Source organism: Rhinopithecus bieti, unplaced genomic scaffold (assembly GCF_001698545.2).
Source record: "Rhinopithecus bieti isolate Rb0 unplaced genomic scaffold, ASM169854v2 scaffold_13207, whole genome shotgun sequence".
Lineage (NCBI taxonomy): Eukaryota > Metazoa > Chordata > Mammalia > Primates > Cercopithecidae > Rhinopithecus > Rhinopithecus bieti.
Genome location: NW_016807866.1, coordinates 487,126 through 509,814, shown reverse-complemented (window position 1 = coordinate 509,814; position 22,689 = coordinate 487,126). Strand labels below are relative to the sequence as shown.

Genomic DNA, 22,689 nt, shown 5'->3' with positions numbered 1-22,689 from the left:
GGGTATCTATTAAGTTACTGTGTTATGGGAACTAAAAATATTAATTTTCAATTTCTAACTGGATTTAGGCAAACAGCTACTTTTCCTTTATCTAAACATTTATTTCTGAACACTTAAAAAGTATTGGATCAGAAATGATTGGATCATTTTTACTTTACTGTAATAGTCAGTGTTCTCATCTCCTTGTGGATTTTGAGAGAGATCGTTTCCGTGTTAAATATAGTGAGTCATGAGGTCATACACAGAGTCCTGTATAATGTGAGGGTCTGGCAGTGGAGAGGACGGAAGAGGCTCCAGGGCTTTGTTGACTGGTCCCATGTCTCTGACTCCATGGTTCTTTTTCCAGAGAACAAGGCTCTTGAACTTATTGGAACACAAAGGGTCAAATATAGAACTAGATGGTGCCGTTTGAAGATTTTCTTGTAGAAATTCTTAGTGGGCTTTCTAAAAAGCGACAGAATTTTCTCAAAATTACTGACAAGCTACTCGGGAGGCTGAGGCAGGAGAATTGCTTGAACCTGGNAAAAAAAAAAAAAAAAAAAAAAAAAGATTAAGAAGTTTGGGTGGTGATTTGAATATTTTTGAAGATCATGCGGTAGACTGCATTCAAGCCATAAGTTGGTATTTCATTCTGTTAGGTTGGATGTGGGGAGCACCGTGTGTCCGAAATACTTCCTAGTTTTGCTTTGATTTAGACTTCATCTTCTTTATTTGAAAGTTTGTCTTGCAACCCAAATTAGTTAGCTAAAATAACCTTTGGTCAATTAAATTTCTCGCGTAGGATAGTTGAACACCAAAAGCTTAAATGAGCAGTTCTTGGTGACTGGGTTCTACTGTGTGTTAGTAATAATAAATGAGAAGTAATACTTAAGGGCTTGTATATATTAAGTACTGTTCTATATAAACTCATCTTAGCCTTACAACACCCTTGAGAGAGATACTATTATTTGCCCTATTTTATAGATGAGGGCACTAGAACAGAGAGGTTAAGCGACTTGCTGAAGGTCACACAGCTCTGTAATGACAAAACCAGGATGCAAACCCAGTTTGCTCCAGGTCTTGTGCTGTTAATGGCTATGTTAAAACTACTTTGTGTCCAGACTGTTAACATCTGGTGTTAAATACCAGGCTTCATAAAAAGACAGCATTAATTTATTAGTGGTGCTGTAGGCCATTTATATATACAGCCATAAACCACTTAAATTTTTTCCTAATGCTTAATATTTCTGTGTGTCTCTTTTTATGATTTAAAGTAAGAGCAAGCAAACACCTTAAGTTTCTTGATTAAGGCTAAATATTTTTTGATACATCTCCTATATAAGTGTGAAATTTTTCTTGAGAATAAACTGAAAATTAATTTTGAAATCATTAGCTGTCTAAACTTGGAAGCATGATTTAGCCTTGTCTGAATGCACCTGGCTGAGTGTAGAGATGTAAATATGTAAATAACGAAATAAACAGGAACAAATAATCACTTTTTATTCCAGCTGAATATGTTAGAGCTGTTGCTTTTGTTTAATATTCTTGGTTTCTTTCTAAATGGGCTGTTTTGCATAATATTGGTCAGGATAAAGAAAAAGCATGTTAGAGTTCTGTGTTTTTCGCTTGTGTTGAATAGCAGTTTTGCTGTGTGTAGCCTTTCAGAGTTGAGAAAGTAAATAATTGTATGCTTGTTGTTGAGCGTGGTGGTACTGGAATGTCACAGTCACTGGGGAGGGGTGGGGAAACATCACACTGCAGGGACAGTCTAGCAGCCTTTCTCTTTCTGAGCCGCCTCCTTTCTCCTGTGACTGTGGGTGACAACCTCAAAAAGCCTCATCACTGCTGGCTACTTTTTTCTCTGCTTCTCATTGAAAACTCTTGTTTCTGGAAATGAATGCTAATTAGCTTCAGGGCAGCGCAGTCCTGTGTCATGCATTCCAGGCCTCCTGGCAGCTGTGATTTTGTTTTCCATTTAGCAAATGTATTAGAATAATTTTCAGGACATTTCCATCAAGAATGACATTTTTTCTTTCTAATCCGTGTTGTTTTTGTCTCAGAAATGTCTGCTTTTATAACAAAGCATGAGTGGAAAAATGTGAAACTATCAACTGTTAAACATACATACACACACACACACACACAACTTTTTTTAGTTGCCTGCTCTTGACTCAGTGTGGAATGCCTTGAAAGTCATCGGAGCCAGGCAGGTTTAATATTCCTGTGCAGTGCAGGATGCTGGCCAATCAGCTGATCTCGGACTGCAGGGCAGAGACGCTTGCATCCCGGGGAGGCATTTTATGCTTTGTTTTCTTGCCAGTTTCAGCTCTCCCTTTTTGGAACTTTTGTTGTTTAGCCAGGTGAAATCAAAGCCTGAGTTCTGGTCCACAGTTTAGCCTTTTGACAGCTTCCCAGAGGGCAATGGTGGGAAACGAGTGCAGCTCTGGGGTTGCACCGTCGCTGTCCTTGCTGCGTTGAGACGTGGCAGTAGATTTTCATGGGAAAACCAGCATGGGACGTCCATATGAGAGGATGCTCTCTTCGGAGCTAGGAGGCGTTTGGTGCTCTGGGAATATTTTAAGAAACTTCTGTCTCCGTGCTGAACACGTCAGGTGGTAGAATTAATTACCATGAGAATACATTCCTGATGATGTCTGCACTGTGGAAAATAAAGCGCAAGCCCAGGATTGAAAGCAATGACAAGTCCGGTGACTCTATGTATCGAACACTTCATCTGGTGAGCGCCTTTGCTGTTTGAATCCTATCTTGCTAGGTTTGATTATGTTATGACTTTCTAGCTCAGTTGTTTTTCAATCCAAATGACAGTGATTATACCTTTCCCATTTCCCCATATTCTGTCCTTTTACCCTCTGGATCCCGTTGTTCATAAAGTCTGTATTGTAGCTTTTGGTGGGGAGGTTCGGAGTTGGTATGGAGTTGAATTTGCCTAACGTCTTTACATTTTTCTACTCTTTCATACTTAAATGGCAGAAAGCTGTAATCTGCATTTTTTTTTGTTTAATTAATTGTCAGTTGCAATTTTTGCCTTTGTTTTGGTTATTGAGATTTTGATTGTGTCTTGCGTTATGTGCATGGCGAGACTCTCCCATCCCCCCTCAGAACGGGCAGTCTGAGTGATCGGCAGGGAGGTCTGGAAATAGGATGTTCAACTTGTTTCCTGTTATAAGGCTTGAGGTGTTTTTGACTTGATTTCTGCTTCCTTAAGAGGGAGATAGATATAGAAGGGTTGGCTCAGGGGACGTGTTATTGGTTTGACGGCAACTGACCTATTTGAACAGGTCTAATCCTACAGTAAATGTTAACTCTCCAGTAAGGAAGTGTAGTGGGGTAATGGCAAGAAATAATTTAGCAAACTCAGGTTCAACCTTTTGATAGTTTATTATTAATAGCGCAGTCTGTCGACCATTAGATGTTGTGTCATTTAATCAAACTTAAACTTCTACAGCGCGTGCACCTGATTTGCTCACATAAGCCTTCTTCCTTCTTGGATATTTCTTCTTTGAAGTTGGTTAACAGGAAACTGAAAAGGTGATTGAGAACTGTAGGGATTACCATTGTACATCATGTCTCTGAAATTATGGAGCGCATTGTCCCCAAAAAAAAGCTTAAGTAAAGGCTATAAGATTTTAGGCCACTCTGGCCCCTTTTAAATCTGTGGGATGTGTTAAATCGGTCAGACTCAAAGAACAGTTTTAGAACTGTGAACTCATCTAGAGTTAGAAATTGCCTTTGGTGGTTGCATAACAGGAAGAGCTTAAACAGCTGGGTGGCTTGAGTTGATAGTGTGTACTTAAAAGTCTACCCCCTCTTTTTGTACTTTCTTTTCATCTTCCACAGGAGGAAAGCAGCATTCTAAACATTGAGCATCACGCTGGTCTCAGTAAAGTGGCCCATTTCCTCTTGCCATTGTCCTCCCCTTGTCTGTATGTTGGTTGGATAATTCTTAGTCCTGACAGTGGAAGAGCTCTGCTACCCTTTAACAGTTTTAAACTCTCAAAATGCCTGTAAGTGCTTTTTTGGTTTCCAGGGTGACTGATTACAGTCCTCAAGCAGGGGAGAGGTTTGTATTTGCCCCACTGGAGAAACCTGGTCTGTCTTCCCCTTGCTGGAGCCCTAAGCTGCTTGTCCCACATCCAGGATACTTGGCTTTTGGGAGCATGTTGGGAACCTCCCATTGAGGCGACCTTTCTGGGCACCTGTGGCGACAACGCTTGGTGTGGGAATAACTAGGATGCCATCTCTAACACTCAATGGTGGAGCGGGGCAAAGCCCTGAACCCAGCTCCTCCTACATTCTACATCGTGGCTAAGCTGCATGGAGAAGGGCCTGATGGATTTTGATGTAAAGAAGTTTGGCCACAGTAAAGAGGGAGGGGGATTTAAAAGCCGGGCCCCACGGTACAGAAAAATCTCTAGCTTAGAGGTATTCTAAAGAAAACCTGCATTTCATAATTCCTTCCAAAAAAAAATTTTGGGGGGTATTATTTTAATCAAACAGAATTTTCAAACTTGATGACATCCTTCTAAGTTGTTTCCAAGCAAATTTTAAGAGCCTTATATATAACACCCCCTTAACAACATGTATGTGCATTATAACTTGTAATTATGCATATGATACCTTTTTATTCTTTATTCAAATAACGTGCAGTTGACAGTAAAGAGATTACATCCATTTGGACTCAGTTCCTTGTGCTGCACCTGAGGGTTGGTGCCTTGAGTCTTAAATAGGATTGCCAGTGGGGAAACCGCTTTGTCTCTTGCTCAACTTGAGAGACCAGTCAGCTAAGTCTATCCTAGGCTTAGGTTGTATGTAAGGAAGGGATATTTAAGGCTGTGAAATGTCCAAAGAGCACCCAAGGGAATTTTAGCTGTCCCCTGAGATGCTAAAGGTGTTTCCTAATGTAATCCAGAACTTAGCTCTGGCTGTCTGAGGGCGAGGTTGGGGTAGGAGACAGCTGGATTTAGAGCACTGAAGCCCTAGCCTGCATCCTACTAACCTGAGCTCACCCCACACGCCTGCTTCAAACTAAGGATGCCAAACCTCAGAAGTGGTAAACTTTACATAGACCAAGTCAGAAACCCTGTTCACACTCTTAAAAATGGAATTCTCAAAGTATTTGTGGTAGAACAGAGGGAATGAAAACCCATTGATGAGGTGTGAATTGGAAGCACAAAGGAATATGTTAGGTTCCTTTGTCTTTTGGGTTTCCTGCCTTTGATATGTGTCAGATCCCCATGTTTGTAACGTTTTGCCTTTTGTGAGTCACCAATTTCACAGGGGCAGTTTGCCTAAATGATAAAAGGTGTGCTGTGCCTCTATGGCAGGTCCTCAGATAACGTTTTGTTCGACATCATTTCATTATAACGTTTATGTGAAAAAAAAAATTGATTTCTGACCAGGACCCCTGTCTACGTGGAATTTGCATGTTCAATCTAGGTCTTCGTGGGTTTTTTCTGGGTACTGAGTTTGCTCTCACGTCCCAAAAACGGGCACGTGGGATGAATTGGCATGTCTCAGTGGTCCCTGAGTGTGTGTGTGTGTGTGTGTGTGTGTGTGCACCCCGTGATGGAATGGCATTCTATTCAGGGTTGGTTTCTGCCTTGCACCCTGAGCTGTCAAGATAGGCTCCAGTCACCCATGATCCTGAGCTGGAATAAGTAGGTTGGAAAATGAGTGAATAAATGAATACAAATCATTATAAAATAAAAATTTGTAAAGTATACAATCATACAAATGCATAGCAGTGAACTATGCGGTACAAAAGTATTCAGAGATCCTGCCAAAGTTGTTCTTGCTAGTTTTTGAACTGCATGGTGGTAGGAGGTGCTCCTTAAAATTTTTGCTTTGCAAACATTTATTGCTTGACTTAACACATTACTGCTGTGACCACTATCACTCACCAGTTCACCAACAGTTGGGTAAATAGTTCTCTTAACTTGTTTTTATTTATCTTACTTAAATGTATATCTAGCTTACATTTATTTCAGTGTTTAATATTCAGAGTCTTTTGGTCTTTATTTAGAAGTGTGGTGACTTTTTTTGTGACCAGAAATGTGCTATAGGAACTTAACTTGTTTGTATCAATTAGCCTACGGTAAAAGTGGTTTCTTTATGCCGTTTAAAGTCAATTTCCAAGAACCTATAAACCACGTGAAGTAAGGACTCACTGTATTAGACTGCAGTGAAGGATGTAGTTGCTATGAGCAGTAGCTTTCCCATTAATTCTGTGAAAAACAGACAGCTGTGGTTACAGTTGGAACCTTTAGAAAAGCATGGTATAAAGAGAGGTGCCAATTATACATTTGTTGTGTTAGGTGCCTTTGCCAGGTACCAAATCAAAGCAACCAAAGAGAGTCTGGGATAAGATAAGGGCAGGGAACAGTTAGTTGTCAGCTGTTACCACTGTCTGTCCATGGATTTTCATTTTGTCAAGGGTTTGCTTTCTTTCTTATTATGACTATGTTATAATGAGTTTTCTATTACAGTTATCACTGGATCATCTAAAAGACACATGAGGATTTTTGCTAAAATGGATGTATTTGTTCCTTTGTAATTTTTAAGACAAAGCCCTACTTGACTGCATATTTAATGATGATTTTGAGTTAGTGAAATTCTAGCATAACTAAATAAAATTGTTTAGTTTATTTCTACTGAAACAAGCTTTGATCAAAAACACATCGTTTTTCTTTTTTAACAGCCCTGTTGAGATATAATTTACATACCATACAGCTCAGCCCATTTTGGTCAATTTTTCCAGTCAGTCACCTAAGGGAAAATTGTTTGTGGGGTTATTCAGTGTCAGAAACATGCATTTCTACAGAAAACACTGGATAGTGCCACTGAGAGGTGACTGACACCGTCTGGCACATAAGACCAGGGTTAGTGCTAGCAACAAATAAGCTGTGGTGATTGTAAGAGAATTAGAATAATAATTATGTGGATGTGGGTCCTGGCTCTCCTCTGTCCTGTCGTGCCACTGCAGCTAATGCATTCTTGTTAGGTTCTGATTTTCCCTGTCCTTGCTTCATCTTTATTCCAGACTTCCTTCCCTTTTGGATATGCTAATGAGGGAAAGGCTCTTCAATGTTAGCTGCCTTCCTCTGTGTTTTTAAAACTGCTCCATGGCATACGCTTGATTTTAGCTTTTCTGCCCTACATGAAACACCAGCCTTGACTTTCAGCTCTGTGCACTAACTGTTGTTTTTGGGAGGATATTCTCATGTTCTTGCCGGGTAGATGGGTGATAGAAGAAGTTATTATTTATTTGCACCGGGATTTGCTGGAAATACTTTGTGCCTAGAGTTGAATTAGACAACAGAAGCAGAGAGAGAAGTGTAAGAAGGGCAGCCACTAGCTTCAGGAAAATTTCCGGGGCCAGGCGCGGTGGCTCACGCCTGTAATCCTAGCACTTGGGGAGGCCAAGGCGGGTGGATCACGAGGTCAGGAGATCCAGACCATCCTGGCTAACACAGTGAAACTCCGTCTCTATTAAAAATACAAAAATTTAGCCAGGCGTGATGGCGGGCGCCTGTAGTCCCAGCTCCTCGGGAGGCTGAGGCAGGAGAATGGCGTGAACCCGGAAGGCAGAGGTTGCAGTGAGCCGAGATCATGCCTCTGCACTCCAGCCTGGGCAACAAAGCCAGACTCTGTCTCCAAAAACAAAAGAAAGAAAATTTCCATCAAACATTCATTGGTGCATTGGAACAAGTTTTAGTGAATGAGATTTTGTGCTACTACATAGCCTCTAGAGCAATTACACGGAGAGCTTTAAAAAAATACTGATATCTGCATATCCCACCCCAGAGATTCTGATGAAATTGATCTCTGGTGTTCACGGGCATTGGGATGTTGAAAAGCTCCCTAGGTGATTCTCATAAGCAGCCAAAGTGGAGAACTACTGGTCTCATGGGTTTTTACAGTAGCTCATGCTTTGGAGAACTGTTTGTGTAACTGCAAAAGTTGGAATTTTAGAATCCTGGAATCCTAGATTTCAAATGGATGACAAAATACGTGCAACCCTTATGGTCTGCACCTGATTCATCCCCGGTAGGTGTGGAGACTGGGATCTCCCGCTGAGGCCCGTTTTAGGGCTAATTCCCTTATCCTTAAAGGGGAGTGGTATCTTTTTGGCTTTGGAGAAGGTGGAGAGGGAGAAATTTTTTAAGTACGGGTATCTTTCTTAATCTAGAAAGTTGACTCAGTGTCCATTTTTAACAGGAAGAACCTTAGCTTGTAAAATCATCTTTGCAACATTGCAAAGTAGATAGTGTACTGAACTGGGAGTCTGATCATTAATTAGGCTTGTACCTTGGGTGAAATGCAGCTAAGTTTTATGTCTCCTGATTTATCAACTTCTTGCTTGGGGAGTGGTTGAGATCCATAGGCTTTGGAACCAGATTGCCTGGTTCAAATCCCAGCTCTGCCACTTATGTACTGCATCGTCTTGGACGAGTTACTTAACCCCTCTGGGCTTCCGTTGGCCTTCCTGTGTGGGCAGGTGAAATGCATCAGACCAGCGTAGGCATGTGGTAAGTGATTAGTGTATGGTAGCAATTGTTATCCTGGTGGTTTTGAGCATTCAAGAAGTTCTCCTAAATGTGGAACAATTTGTGGAAACACAAGACAGCATTCATATGTGACATTTCATTAGCCAGGAAGAACACCTCTAGGAGGTCCAGGTGTCAGGTGTGTCTAATGAGGGATAACGACCTCTGCCTTCCCTTCCCCCCTGTGCTCTGAAGAGTACAGAACAGGTGGCTGCATTTTGCCGCAGTTTGCATGAGATGAACCCCTCTGACCAGAGCCCATCGCCTCAGGACTCCACGGGGCCTCAGCTGGCGACCATGAGACAACTCTCGGATGCGGATAAGCTGCGTAAGGTGATCTGCGAGCTCCTGGAGACAGAGCGCACCTATGTGAAGGTATGTTTCTCCCCCTCCCCTCCCTCTGCCTCAGAAAGGAGAAGTCTGTTTCTGCTGGTTTTCACTAACCGCTGAGTCAAACCGTGGTCATGAAGAGTGTCTTGGGTTCTCCTGGAATTTTGCCTTTACTCTGAATATTAAAAGCTTGTTTTGAGTTGTTGTGTTTTTTTAAGATAGTCTCACTCTGTTGGCCAGGCTGGAGTACAATGGTGTGATCATAGCTCACTGCAGCCTTGACCTCCTGAGCTCAAGTGATCCTCCCCGCTCAGCCTCCTGAGGAGCTGAGACCACAAGTGCACACCACCATGCCCAGTCCCATTTTCTATTTTTTGTAGAGAGGGGGTTTCATCATGTTGCCCACACTGGTTTCGAACTCATGGGCTCAAGCGATCCTCCCACCTTGGCTTCCCAAAGTGCTGGGATTATAGACGTGAGAGCTACCACGCCCAGCCTCCTTGTGATTTTTTTTTTTTTAAAGACGGAGTCTGGCTCTGTTGCCCAGGCTGGAGTGCAGTGGCGGAATCTCGGCTCACTGCAAGCTCCACCTCCCGGGTTCACGCCATTCTCCTGCCTCAGCCTCCCGAGTAGCTGGGACTACAGGCGCCCGCCACCATGCCCGGTTAATTTTTTGTATTTTAGTAGAAACGGGGTTTCACCGTGTTAGCCAGGATGGTCTCAATCTCCTGACCTCGTGATCCACCTGCCTCGGCCTCCTAAAGTGCTGGGATTACAAGCGTGAGCCACGGCACCCGGCTGCCTCCTTGTGATTTTTAAGGAAGCCTAGCAATTCTTAGAGCAATTCATTTATATGTGTGTGTCTGTGTGTGTTTGACCTAATAAGAAAGCTAAATTTAATTTTTAAGAAAGTTGAGGGTATGATCTTCATAATCTAATTAGAGTCTAGCCAGAAGAGTGTCAGGTCTGTTGTCTTTGTGTTATCACTTGTTTTGACACCTGGTCACATTCCCCATGAGAAAGCAGGGTGATCTGTTTAAGTATCTATGTTTTAGTCTTTAAATCAGAGGTTAGCAAACGACGGCCCTCGGGTCAAATCCAGCCCGCTGCCTGTTTTCGCAAATAAAGTTTGATGAGAACACAGCCACACTCATTCCTTGACGTATTGTGTATGCCTGCTTTGGTGCTACAGTTGAGGAAGTTGCAACGGAGACCGTATTGTAGTCCTCGAAGCCTAAAATATTGACAGAAAAGGTTGGCTTATTCCTGCTTGAAATGGACCTTACTGACCTGGAGTCTCTAATGTTAGCCGTCAGGACATGGTCTGTTTGTTCTCTTCTAGATTCTTTTATAGACGTTAATATATGCTAATGAGGTCTCTTTTCAATTCTTAGGATTTAAACTGTCTCATGGAGAGATACCTAAAGCCTCTTCAAAAAGAAACTTTTCTCACCCAAGATGAGGTATTGTGGAAATGGTTTCAACTTTGTGAATATCATACCATGGTTTGACTTGCTGGTAAAAAGGGAAAATGGGGACACGTGTAACACTGAAAACATTTTAAATGTATTTAATTGTAGTAAGGAGGTGAAATTACTGCCTGCTAAGCTTTGGTGTGCTCGTGGAGAGTGAAAAACCGCCCCACTCTCTAGGGGGATTATTCTCTTAATTGTTAAGAATTGATGGAAAAACCTTGTAATCAGATATAAATAAAGTTTAGGAAGACTAATGAGATATGAGGTGGATTAAATTCTGTTTCATTTCTAGCTTGACGTGCTTTTTGGAAATTTAACGGAAATGGTGGAGTTTCAAGTAGAATTCCTTAAAACTCTAGAAGATGGAGTGAGACTGGTACCTGATCTGGAAAAGCTTGAGAAGGTCGACCAATTTAAGGTAAGTAGTGCAAAGCTGCCTCTGGCGTTAGGACCATAGTGTGGCTCAAGTTGAATCCCCTGATCGTGTTGACGTCTTCATTGGAGGGCCACAGTGGCCTCCGTTCCTTAAGGGTGTCTGAGAGGAGAACAGAGTGTGTCTTGCCGGTCTGGCTAAGGGAAGACCAAGGCCATCAATTTGCATTAAACTGGTGCAGCTGCTGGCTTTTACGTGCTAAGTACCAGCCTTGACCTTTTGTTTGGTTTATGCGGGGGCCCTTTAATGCTTTAGCTATTAGTGAATTAGAATAAGCATTCCTGGCCAGACACGGTGGGTCATGCCTGTAATCCGGCACTTTGAGAGGCCAAGGCAGGCGAATCATCCGAGGTCAGGAGTTCGAGACCAGCCTGGCCAACATGGCAAAATCCCATCTCTACTAAAAGTACAAAAATTAGCTGGGCATGGTGGCGGGCGCCTGTAATCCCAGCTACTCAGGAGGCTGAGGCAGGAGAATCTCTTGAACCCAGGATGTAGAGGTTGTAGTGAGCCGAGATTGTGGCACTGCAGTCTAGCCTGGGGGATAAGAACGAGACTCTGTCTTTAAAAAAAAAAAAGGCACTTCTGGTCACCCAGTAGACACATTAATATACCCTGTTCTGGGAAACTTTGCTTAATGGAAATGCTTATAATTATCCAGGAGGAAGACAATCTTCCAGCACACAGTGTCCTTGCAGCCTAATGAGGATTTATGACTAGTGCCTTAGCAAGGCTGCTTATTTCCTCTCCCCTGCTTAGCTTTCTTTTATTGCAGATTTCCTGTGTTGCATCTCCAATTAACAAAGCACACTGCTTCATGTGTTGGCTTACATGTCACCCTCATGTGCTTTAACAAACAGATTAAGGTATAATTGTGCAGTAGAATACGCCGCATATATTTAGTGTGGAATTTGATGAATTCACACACACACACCCCTGTGAAACCATCACCACAATCAGGACAATGCACATAATCGTTACTCCTAAAAGTCTTGTCCTGCCGTTTTGTGGTTTGTCTCTCCTGCTTCTTACTGCCCTCCCACTCTACCCCTGCTCCCTGTTATTATAAATAACGTTTGCATTCTGGAATTTTATACTGGTGGACTCCCATACCAAGTACCTGTTTTTTGGGGACTCCTTCCACTCAGCATAGTTTTGCTGAGATCCGTCCATATTGCTGCGTGTCTCAAGAGCTCGTTCCTTTCATTGCTGCATTGTCTTCCATTGAATGGATAGGCCGCACTTTGTTATCCACTCACCTTTCTTGGGCATTTGGGTTGTTCCCAGTTTTTGGTAATTACAAATAAAGCTGCTGTGAACATTGGTGTACAAGTTTCAGTATGGATATGTGCTCTCATTTCTCTTAAGTCCCCAGGAAGGGAATGGGTGGGTCATATGGTAAGGGTATGTTTAACTTTTTAAGAAACTGCTAAACTGTCCTACAGAGTGGTTATACCATTGCAGCTCCCTCCCACATCTGTTCCTCCTCATTGTTCTGCTGAGGTCACGGTCACTTTTTTAGCCACTCTAACAGGTGTGTGGTAGCACCTCATTATGGTTCTAATTTTAATTTCCCTAATGACTTACGATGATGACCATCTTCTTTTATGTGCTTGTTTTTTGCCCTCAGTGTATCCACCTTGGTGAAGTGTTTGTTCAAATAATTTGCTTATTTTACTGGGTTATTTGTTTACTTATAATGAGTTTTGAGAGTTCTTTGTATATCCTGAATATAAGTCCTTTATCAGATACATGATTTGTAAATTTTTTTTCTGTGTTTGAGGCCCATCTTTTCATTCTCTTGACAGCGCCCTTCACAGAGCAGAAGTTTTTAATTTTGATGAAGTACAGTTTTTTACATTTTCCCTTTTTGAATCACACGTTTGGTGTCTTATCTATGAAATCTTTGCCTAAACCAGCATCATAAAGATTTTTTCCTGTGTTTTCTCTTAGAAGTTTCGTAGTTTTACATTTAGACTTCTGATCTATTTGAACTTAAATTTGTTATGGTTTAATGTAGGAATCAAAGTTAACTTGTATGTGTATGAATATCCAATTTTTCTCATCCTGTTTGTTGCAGTGACTATTGTTTGATCCTTTTTCCACTCAACATCTTTTGCATTTATGTTACGAATCAGTTGTTCATATATGTATAGGCCCCATACTCTTTGCCTGTCTTCTAACACTTGCAGAAATCTAGCTGTGTAATGTTAGGGTACACGTTTCGGAGCTGAGGTAAAGACTGCCTCACCTCGATACTCTACCTCAATATATGTTTGTGTGTGTGTGTGTTATCTCTTTTTACATTGTCTCTCTGCAACAGGAGCTACTAAGAATTACATACAAACACACACAAGTATGTGATATATATGTATATATTATAGGTGTTCATTTTTGTTTGGATATAATTTCAGACTTACAGAAAAGTTACAAGAATAGTGCAAAGAATTCCTGAATACCCTTCATCTAGATTCCCCAAATGGTAACATTGGGCTACATTTGCTTTATTCTTTCTTCCCCTCCCTGTCTCCTATGCGCATATGTATCTATATGTGCATGTGTGTACATTATGCATGTATGGTGTGTCTATGTGTACATATAAAGTATTCCTAAACCATTTAAGAGAAAGTTGTAGGCACAATATATCTTTCACCCTAAACACTCCATATAGTTCATTTTTGTATTCAAAAATTGCTTCTTGGTGGTTAATGCTCTTCATTTGAAATACAGTTAGGTTCCTTGTAGTGATATCTGTTTTCTAAATTAGTAAATTAATAATTTGCACAGTAGAACACGTGATGTGGCCCGGTAGTTAGATAAACAAAAAAGCTGCTTAATAAAAATGGATGTATTCTGGAGGCCAGGGTTGGTTGAAAAATGGATATAGATGTACTTTAAAATATTGTTTTAACCTAACGTAGCTAATATTCATTATATTCATTTGTAAGTCTTTTGCTGTGGGACTGGTTCTTTGAGTTTGGGTCCAGTTCATCACTAAAAGGATTCACAAGAAGGAGACTTTGGGTAACAGAACTTTGATATGAACTTGAGTGTACTGAGAGCAGTGTTATTCTAGGGAGGGGCTGGTACGTTGCTTCTTTTAGCTACAGGTGGAGCTTCTCAAATCTGAAAATCTGAAATCTGAACTGCTGTATCAGCAACTTTTTGAGTGCCCACATGATGCTCAAAGGAAATGGCCATTGGAGCATTCTGGATTTTCGATTTTTGATGCTCAACCAATAAATATAATGCAGATATTCCCAAATCTGAAAACATATGAAATCTGAAATACTTCTGGTCCCAAGCATTTTGGATCAAGGATACCAAACCTGTACTTCCATACTCAACAGTCACTCTTCTCAATTCCATGTAAGTGGGACCCTCTTCACAGACCACTTTGCTGCTTACAGCACAATCTGATTGTCTCCATTCCATCGGTAAGGCGAGATGGCTGATGAGCACTGAGCGTGCCTACTTGCGGGATTCTCTCCGGGCTCTCTGAGTTGGTTTCCACACAGTCGCTGTTTGCTCCCAAACCTATTGCTGTCGATTTCCACAATTGCTGCCCTTTTTAAAATTATCATTGTCGGCCGGGCGCGGTGGCTCACACCTGTAATCCCAGCACTTTGGGAGGCCGAGGCGGGCGGATCACAAGGTCAGGAGATCCAGACCATCCTGGCTAACACAGTGAAACCCCGTCTCTACTAGAAAATACAAAACATTAGCCTGGCTTGGTGGCGGGGGCCTGTAGTCCCAGCTACTCGGGAGGCTGAGGCAGGAGAATGGCATGAACCTGGGAGGCGGAGCTTGCAGTGAGCCGAGATAGCGCCACTGCACTCCAGCCTGGGCAACAGAGTGAGACTCCATCTCAAAACAAAAACTAAAAAAAGAAATTCCTCATTGTATATTTGACAAAAAACAAAAAACTTGTTAAAATCTTCAAACTGAGTTGCATAGAGCATTAGTCTCAGGTAGTGTCAGTAATTAGTTCTGATGTTAAGTAAGTTTTGATAAAATTTTCATTTGGAAATTTGCAATGTACATCAGCCTGTGAGAGGCGTTCTTAAGTCCTGAAGAACAGAAACGTTGGGTAAGTGTGGTCTTTGTGTATAAACCCCTCATACTTGCGTGCACTGTGTTCCCTGATAATCATAAGGCAGGAGGAATAAGAGAATACCTTAATGTTTCATCTGTGGTTACGGTAGGGTAAATATTAAGTTAAATGAATGGCTTTAGGATGGCTAAAGGGAGGGGTTACATTTAGCACATTTTCTTCCCCAACTTTTTTTTGCTTAATTCTTGAGTGTGACTCTGTATTAGTTAATTTTCACATTGCTATGAAGAAATACCTCAGACTGGGTAATTTGTAAAGAAAAAGAGGTTTAATGGATTCACAGTTCCATATGGCTGGGGAGGCCTCAGGAGGAGCAAAGTCACGTCTTACATGGTGGCAGGCAAGAGAGCGTGTGCAAGGGAACTGCCCTTTATAAAAACCGTCAGATCTCATGAGACTTACTCACTATCATGAGAACAGCACAGGAAAAACCTGCCTCCATTATTCAGTTACTTCCCACAACATATGGGGATTATAGGAGCTACACTTCAAGGTGAGATTTGGTTGAGGACACAGCCAAACCATATCAGGCTCCAAGGATAACTGTCCCTCTCAAAGTCCGACGGCAGTACCCAGTGTACTCCTGCTGACACCCTCCACGCTAGGGTAGAGATTTGGGGAGGACTTGGAAAGTAAAGGAGAAAAAGGAGAACATGCGAGAAGAGAAGTGAGGCCTCTAATTACCAATTACGTATGGTTTAAAATAAACTTTTTTTTTTTTTTGTCATGGACAGACTGTCAGTGTTCATTAGATAAATTGCATTTTGGGGAACCTAGTTTGTTACTCAAATTCAAAACCTTATTTCTTTGCTTGAAGTCTGCCTTTTAATTCTAAGCCTCGATACGCTAAATAAGGCTTCTCTCTGAACAAGACTCTTTCAGTGTGAAACTCACAGAAGATGTTTTTCTGAGGCTATATATATATATATATATTTTATGTGGATGCAAAGTATCCTGTCAGGCATAGTAAAATCTTAATGAGAAGGCCTCTACCCAGTTGTGAACCTGCTGGGATAGGAGAGACAGGCTGGGGAGATGATACTGATTTCCATGGTTAAGCATGTTTCTTCCTTTAATATTGCTTATGTTCTTAACCGCTAGAAGAGAGGGTGGTTTTGGAAGGCATGAAGATAGTGATCAGAGGAACGTATTCTACTTCGGGAGCAGGGGGTATGAGCATTTCCTGCCTTTATTTAGTTTGCCAACAGGAGCTAATGAGAGAATTGAGATTTCTGATTTTTCCAAAATATATACTTTCTCATCAACATTCAAACAGCCTAGATAGGTTATTAAAAGACACAGACCTGGAAAACCAGGGACATCTCCCCTGTAAATACTAAGAAGACAAAGTCCAACACCTTGTACACAAACTTGTACATGCACCTACTTTGTAATGGGCAGTTTTAGGGCATTTGATAACAAAGAAAGGCTCTGACAGGCACGGAAGGTGTTGATTTGTGGGGTGAGCCAGGCAGATGTGAGCTGTCTGCCATAACCTGCTGGTATTTCCAGTGGAGGAAGGAAACAAACCAACTCTGCCTTTTCTCATTAAATCCAGAAAGTGCTGTTCTCTCTGGGGGGATCGTTCCTGTATTATGCTGACCGCTTCAAGCTCTACAGTGCCTTCTGCGCCAGCCACACAAAAGTTCCCAAGGTTCTGGTGAAAGGTAAGACCTCTGAGGCTATGGAGGTGGGGGTGTGCTGCTTCTCAGTTGTGTGGCTGACAGTGGTTGGAGGCTTTTGGACAGAAATCTAAGAGTCATTGATTGCCAGATAGATGTTCCAGCAAGCCACTGATAGGGGTGCTGAACAATGCAATGTGTTCTTCTTTTTTTTTTTTTCTTTTTGAGACAGGGTCTCACTGTTGCCCAGGCTGGAGTGCAGTGGCACGATCTCGGCTCACTGCAACTTCCACCTCCCAGGTTCAAGTGATTCTCCTGCCTCAGCCTCCCGAGTTGCTGGGATTACAAGCATGCACTACCACACCTGGCTAATTTTTGTATTTTTAGCAGAGATGTAGTTTCGCCATGTTGGCCAGGCTGGTCTCGAACACTTGACTTCAGGTAATCCACCTGCCTCGGCTTCCCAAAGTGCTGGGATTACAGGTGTGAGCCACTGCTCTATGCCTTGTTTTGAGACAGTCTTGCTCTCTCACTCGGGCTGGAGTGCAGTGGCGCAATCTCGGCTCACTGCAACCTCTGCCTCTCAGGTCAAGCAATTCTCCTGCCTCAGCCTCCTGAGTAGTTGGGACTGCAGGCACCTGCCACCACACCTGGCTAATTTTTATATCTTTTGGTAGAGATGGGGTTTCACCCTGCTGGCCAGACTGGTCTTGAATTCCTGACCTCAAGTGATCTGCCCACCTCAGCCTCCCACAGTGCTGGGATTACAGGCATGAGCCACCACACCTGGCCAATATCTTGAATTAATGGTTTTGTCAGTTTTCTTGTAATGAAAGTTTTACCTTGCTATTTGGGGCCAGAATTGATGGGTCATTTTGCAGTTACGTAAAAACGTAGGGAGTTTAGAAATTCCCTGCTTTATTTCTGTTTTTCATTAGTTTCGATTATAACCTACCACACTTCATAACTAAGTCCTCACTTCATGTTGTTGATAGGTTCTTGGAAACTGTGACTTTTAAGTGATACGATGTACAGCAGGTCCCCAACTAATGTATTCTGTTCAACATCATTTCACTATAATGTTGATGAGGAAAAAATTGGTTTCATTATATGTCATTTTACATAAAGTTGCAGTTTCCAAGAACTTACTGACTACATTAAGTGAGGACTTACTCTATACCTTTTTGTGGAATTTTATCTTTCCTTCACCTACTTTTGTTCCTGGGAGTGTGATAACAGCTCCCAAAAGCACTTCTAGAGTTGTCTCAGTTATCCTTGAAAATTCTTGCATTTGTGGTTTATTTTGTGCAGGACAAAGTAGAATTTTATATTGGCAAGCTGCTTTTCTTAAGTATTCTGAGAAGACGGTGGAACATTCTGAGAGTCTCCAGAAAGTGGTTATGTCTCCATAGTTCAGCATATGGTGGTTTTTGATGGTAAAAGGATTAAGGAAACATTTTCTTGGCAAACAGTAGCACCAACAGAAAGTTTGATTTCAAAGAATCTCTGGAAATCAGCTTGCTGTTCCTTAACACTTTACTGTAGCTGCCAAGTAAACAGCTGCTGATCAGGTCCCCGGATATGTAAATAATGTTCTTGTGTTGTGTTTATGTTTGCTATCAAAGAGAACTAGCTTGACTTAATTTAAAACCTATAATAGGAAGTATTAGCACAATACAGATCTCTGGGTAACAAAGAGCCTGCCCCAGATAAAAACAGTCTTAATGGTAGTGGTGATCTGTGCAACAGAGTTCTGGTGGAACCTCAAATGAAAAGGGGACCTGGGATTCTCCTTGTCATGCTGCCTGACCTTTCCCGGGTGCTGTGTTGGGCATATGGCTCTACGTGTGCAGTGTGTTTCTTTTACAACCTTTATTGAATGCTAATTGTTATGAGATTGTTAAAGTAACAATTGTAGAGTGCTTTGCTCCACAGTGAAATGATATACCCACCTTAGCCCTTGAGCAATTTGTGTTATTTTAATCACTCAATTAGATTAAATTCTGCCCCACGGATTGTTTCTTAATTCAATAAGAAAATATTATCTTTCAAAACTATCCCTTAAAACAGTGGGTATGACCCATATTTTCTTTTCTTTTCTTTTCTTTTTTTTTTTGCTGAGATGGAGTCTTACTGTCACCCAGGCTGGAGTGTAGTGGTGTGATCTCAGCTCACTGCAACTTCTGCCTCCCCGGTTCAAGTGATTCTCCTGCCTCAGCCTCCCGAGTAGCTGGGACTACAGATGCACACCACTATGCCCAGCTAATTTTTGTATTTTCAGTAGAGATGGGCTCTCACCGTATTGGCCAGGCTGGTCTTGAGCTCCTGATCTCAGGTGTCAGGTGATCCGCCCACCTTGGCTTCCTGGAGTGCTAGGATCACAGGTGTGATCCACTGTGCCCAGCCGACCCATATTTTTCTAATTGTCTAATGAGCCTAGAGGGTCAGGATAACTCTGAGAACAACAAAGTACATGTTCATGTTCATCACGGACTCACAGCTGGACTGGAGGAGTGATGCTCCCGTACTGTACCAAGCGCTGTGAACCGTGCACTCTTTTGCTCTGATAGGGAATTCAGTTGACAGGTGAAATACCCACAGGCATATTTTTGGACATGAATATTTTGTTGGGGAAGAGTTCCCAGGTGCCTTCTAGACGTGGCCCTAGATTCGGGATGTCCCACAAAATCCATTGCTTCCCCATATTCTGGCCCCCAGCCTGGCCCGGCCCTTCTGTCACATGGGGCCAGTTGGCCACTTTCCCAGTGTCCTTTCTCTTCAGGAATTTGTGCTTTGGAGAGGCAAGAAATGATGCCAACTCAGGGAGTCGATTGCTCTTAATGGGGCTTAATGGGGATTACAAGATTGTGGTCTTAGGAGGTCTTCCCCCATGATTGCTGTTTTTTTAAAATTAAAGACAGGGCCAGGTGCGGTGGCTCACGCCTGTAATCCCAGCCCTTTGGAAGGCTGAGGCAGGCAGATTGTTTGAGGTCAGGAGTTGGAGACCAGCCTAACCAACATGGTGAAACTCATCTCTGCTAAAAATACAAAAAAAAAAAAAAAAAAAAAAAAAAAAAAAAAAACAGCCAGACATGATGGTGCATGCCTGTAGTCCCAGCTACTCGGGAGGGTGAGGCAGGAGAATCGCTTGAACTCGGGAGGTGGAGGTTGCAGTGATCCACAATGTGCCATCGCACTCTAGCCTGGGCAACAGATCGAGACACTGTCTCAGGAAAAAAAAATAAAGACAGAAGAATCATGTTCTGATGCCCTTTTATAGCATCTTTAGTCTTAGCTCATACCCCTAACCACTGGGGATGGAAAGACAGTTTTATTAGACACTTTAAAAGTTTAATATTTATTTTAAACTTTCTAATAAAATCTATAAATATCATTAAACTTTAAAATTTCTATATTTTAAGCTTTCTAATAAAATATATATATCAGTAAATTTAAATTTCTATATTTTAAACTTTCTAATAAAATATACGTGTGTGTGTTTATATATATATTTTAAAAATTATATATACACTCCCCCTGTTTTTTGCAGGGAGAGGATATTTATTTATTGAAGAGATTTTTGAGTTCCCGTGACATTCCAGGTGCTATTACGAAAAGTATAAAGTCATTGGAGTGCCATGTAAAATTTCCAATGGAGGAAAGTCATCCAGATGAATATTTAGGTTCTGAATGTGAAGAATGTGCTTTTTCCAATGTTGGTTGTGTTCATTTATTGGTTTATCATAAAAGGTGCTACTCAGGAATAGCCAGATGGAGAAGTAATTGGGCGAAGTATGGGGCAGGGGTGTGTGGAGTTTCTGCGCCCATGCTAGCCGTGCCACACCCCCCAGCACCCCCACATGCTCGCCAACCCAGAGGCAGTGTGTGTCCACTGTTACGTTGCTTGGATACATTGTTTCTTCCTCTTCCCATATTTTGCCCTCCCCCGGCATTCCTTTGTACCTGGAAGTCATTAGCCATGGCTTCCTATCAGCCCCTGCCAGGTACCTCTGTCTGGGGCCCCACAACCCCCCAGGGCTGCTTCCCAAACCAACTGGGACACAGAGGAAGGAGGCAAGGCTGGTGAGGAAAGTGCTGCCTGAGTTGCATCAGATAAGATCCCATAGACGCTAAGGTGGTGCCACCGAGTTAACTTTGAGCAGATCACTCTGGGAGATCCTGCCTCTCTCTGCTTCACCGGCACTGCAAGGTGCTGCTGCTTCTGCATCTGCTTGCTGTTCTTTTTAATTTTCATCCTTTTTTTTTTTTTTTGAGATGGGAGTTTCGCTCCATCACCCAGGCTGGAGTGCAGTGGCGCGATCTCGGCTCACTGCAACCTCCGCCTCCCAGGTTCGAGTGATTCTTCTGCCTCCGCCTCCTGAGTAGCTGGGATTACAAGCACCTGCCACCAGCCTGGCTAATGTTTTTGTATTTTTAGTAGAGATGAGATTTCAGCAGGTTGGCCAGGCTGGTTTCAAACTCCTGACCTCCAGTGATCCACCCGCCTTGGCCTCCCAAACTGCTAGGATTACATTCATGAGCCACTGCGCCCAGCCTGCTTGCCTTTTTTCTAAAGAGGTTTTCCCAGCAGTGAAATGCTTGAAAGATTAGGAAAACTAGGGTAAGGGGTGTTCAGAATGTAGCTTTATCCTTATTTTGGGATGAGAAAGCCAACAGCTCGGGATGGATGATTACCAGTTTGTCACTCAGAGTTCCCAAGAGGCAGGGGCACCTCATGCCATGCGGTCCAGATGAGGACCTGCAGGGTCAGTCAGGAGGCAGAGGGAGCGAGGGGAAGATGTGGTCAGGAGCCTTTCTTGGGGTTTCTGAGGGAAGTAACTGGGGAGGCCGGGCTCTGGGGTGCACTCGAAGCCAAGATGTCTGCTCCCCACCCTGAGATGATTAGGACAGGGGAATGGTGGCCCAGGGTATAAGAGCCTCAGAGAGGAGGTGACAGTGTGTGGGGACTCTATAAAAGGCACATTTCCTGGCAAGCCTTTTACTATCTCCAGGCACTGACCAGCGTGGGTGGGGCAGTCTCCCCATGGACAGTAAAGCCCCAGGTGTCAAAACATCAGGATAAAAATACATGTGTAATAGGAGGAGGATAAAGAGCAGCCGCTGGAAATCCGGGTGTCTGCCGTCTACACTCCGTCATCCTTTAACTCATCAGGCTTCTCCCCACCCCAGTCCAACACATAAATACGTAGATCTGACTGCCTGTGGTCTCCCTGACCGCCCCTCCCCTACCTTTCCCTCTTCCTGCCACCCACTCTCTGCTCAGTCCTGCAAAAAGGCACCTGAGGAAGGGAGGGAAATAGTGGGAAGGGAGTCACGTGGGCGTTTCACCCCGATGACCTGTGGTTAAACCCTGCCAGCCAAGACAGACACGGCTTTCAAGGCGTTCTTGGATGCGCAGAACCCGAAGCAGCAGCACTCATCCACGCTCGAGTCGTACCTCATCAAGCCCATCCAGAGGATCCTCAAGTACCCACTTCTGCTCAGGGAGCTGTTCGCCCTGACCGATGCCGAGAGCGAGGAGCACTACCACCTGGACGGTAGGCCGCGGCCTGGGACCCCCCGCAGACCTGAGTCTCCATGAGGGTCTCTAAATAGCTTCTCATTTCACGGCCTGTTTTCTTCCAGTGGCCATTAAGACCATGAACAAGGTTGCCAGTCACATCAATGAGATGCAGAAAATCCATGAAGAGTTTGGGGCGGTGTTTGACCAGCTGATCGCTGAACAGACTGGTGAGAAAAAAGAGGTGAGGGTCCCCATCTTCTCAGGACACATCTGTCAGGAAAGCAGAGTTTGAGTTTGCTTTTTTTTTCTTTTTTTTAAAAAGGTGTTACTTGTAAGTAAAATAGTTAGGATGCTGTTGTTTTTCTTAGTGGAACATCTGTGCTTTATCCAAGGCTGCAATGTGAATTTTCTTCCTCAGCTGGACTATTTCTTCCTGTAGGAAATGTTTTCCTGATGTTCAGCTCCTCACCCTGGGGATCTCTGGCTTTATTCTGTGTTAAGTGTGAAAGTGAACTTCCATTACCACAATCTGGGCTGTTTCTAGAAGTGTCATTAAAGCCCAGGGCTCTACCTCCAGAGATTAGAATGACACAGGCACATAGTGGGTGCTCAATAAATAGTTGTCAAAGGAATGAAAATTTCAGA

General features: G+C 42.8%; 1 protein-coding gene across 4 annotated transcripts in view; it reads left to right on the top strand.

Annotated features, from left to right (window-relative positions):
- The window catches only part of TIAM1 (TIAM Rac1 associated GEF 1), a 449,425-nt gene that overhangs the window by 403,141 nt on the left and 23,595 nt on the right, over positions 1-22,689 (top strand). For all 4 annotated transcript variants that reach the window (XM_017883884.1, XM_017883885.1, XM_017883883.1 and 1 more), the window contains 6 exons: positions 8,742-8,921; positions 10,271-10,339; positions 10,644-10,769; positions 16,457-16,565; positions 21,899-22,078; positions 22,167-22,285. In XM_017883884.1, coding sequence (XP_017739373.1) covers positions 8,742-8,921; positions 10,271-10,339; positions 10,644-10,769; positions 16,457-16,565; positions 21,899-22,078; positions 22,167-22,285 — 783 coding nt within the window. The remainder of the gene's footprint in view (positions 1-8,741; positions 8,922-10,270; positions 10,340-10,643; positions 10,770-16,456; positions 16,566-21,898; positions 22,079-22,166; positions 22,286-22,689) is intronic.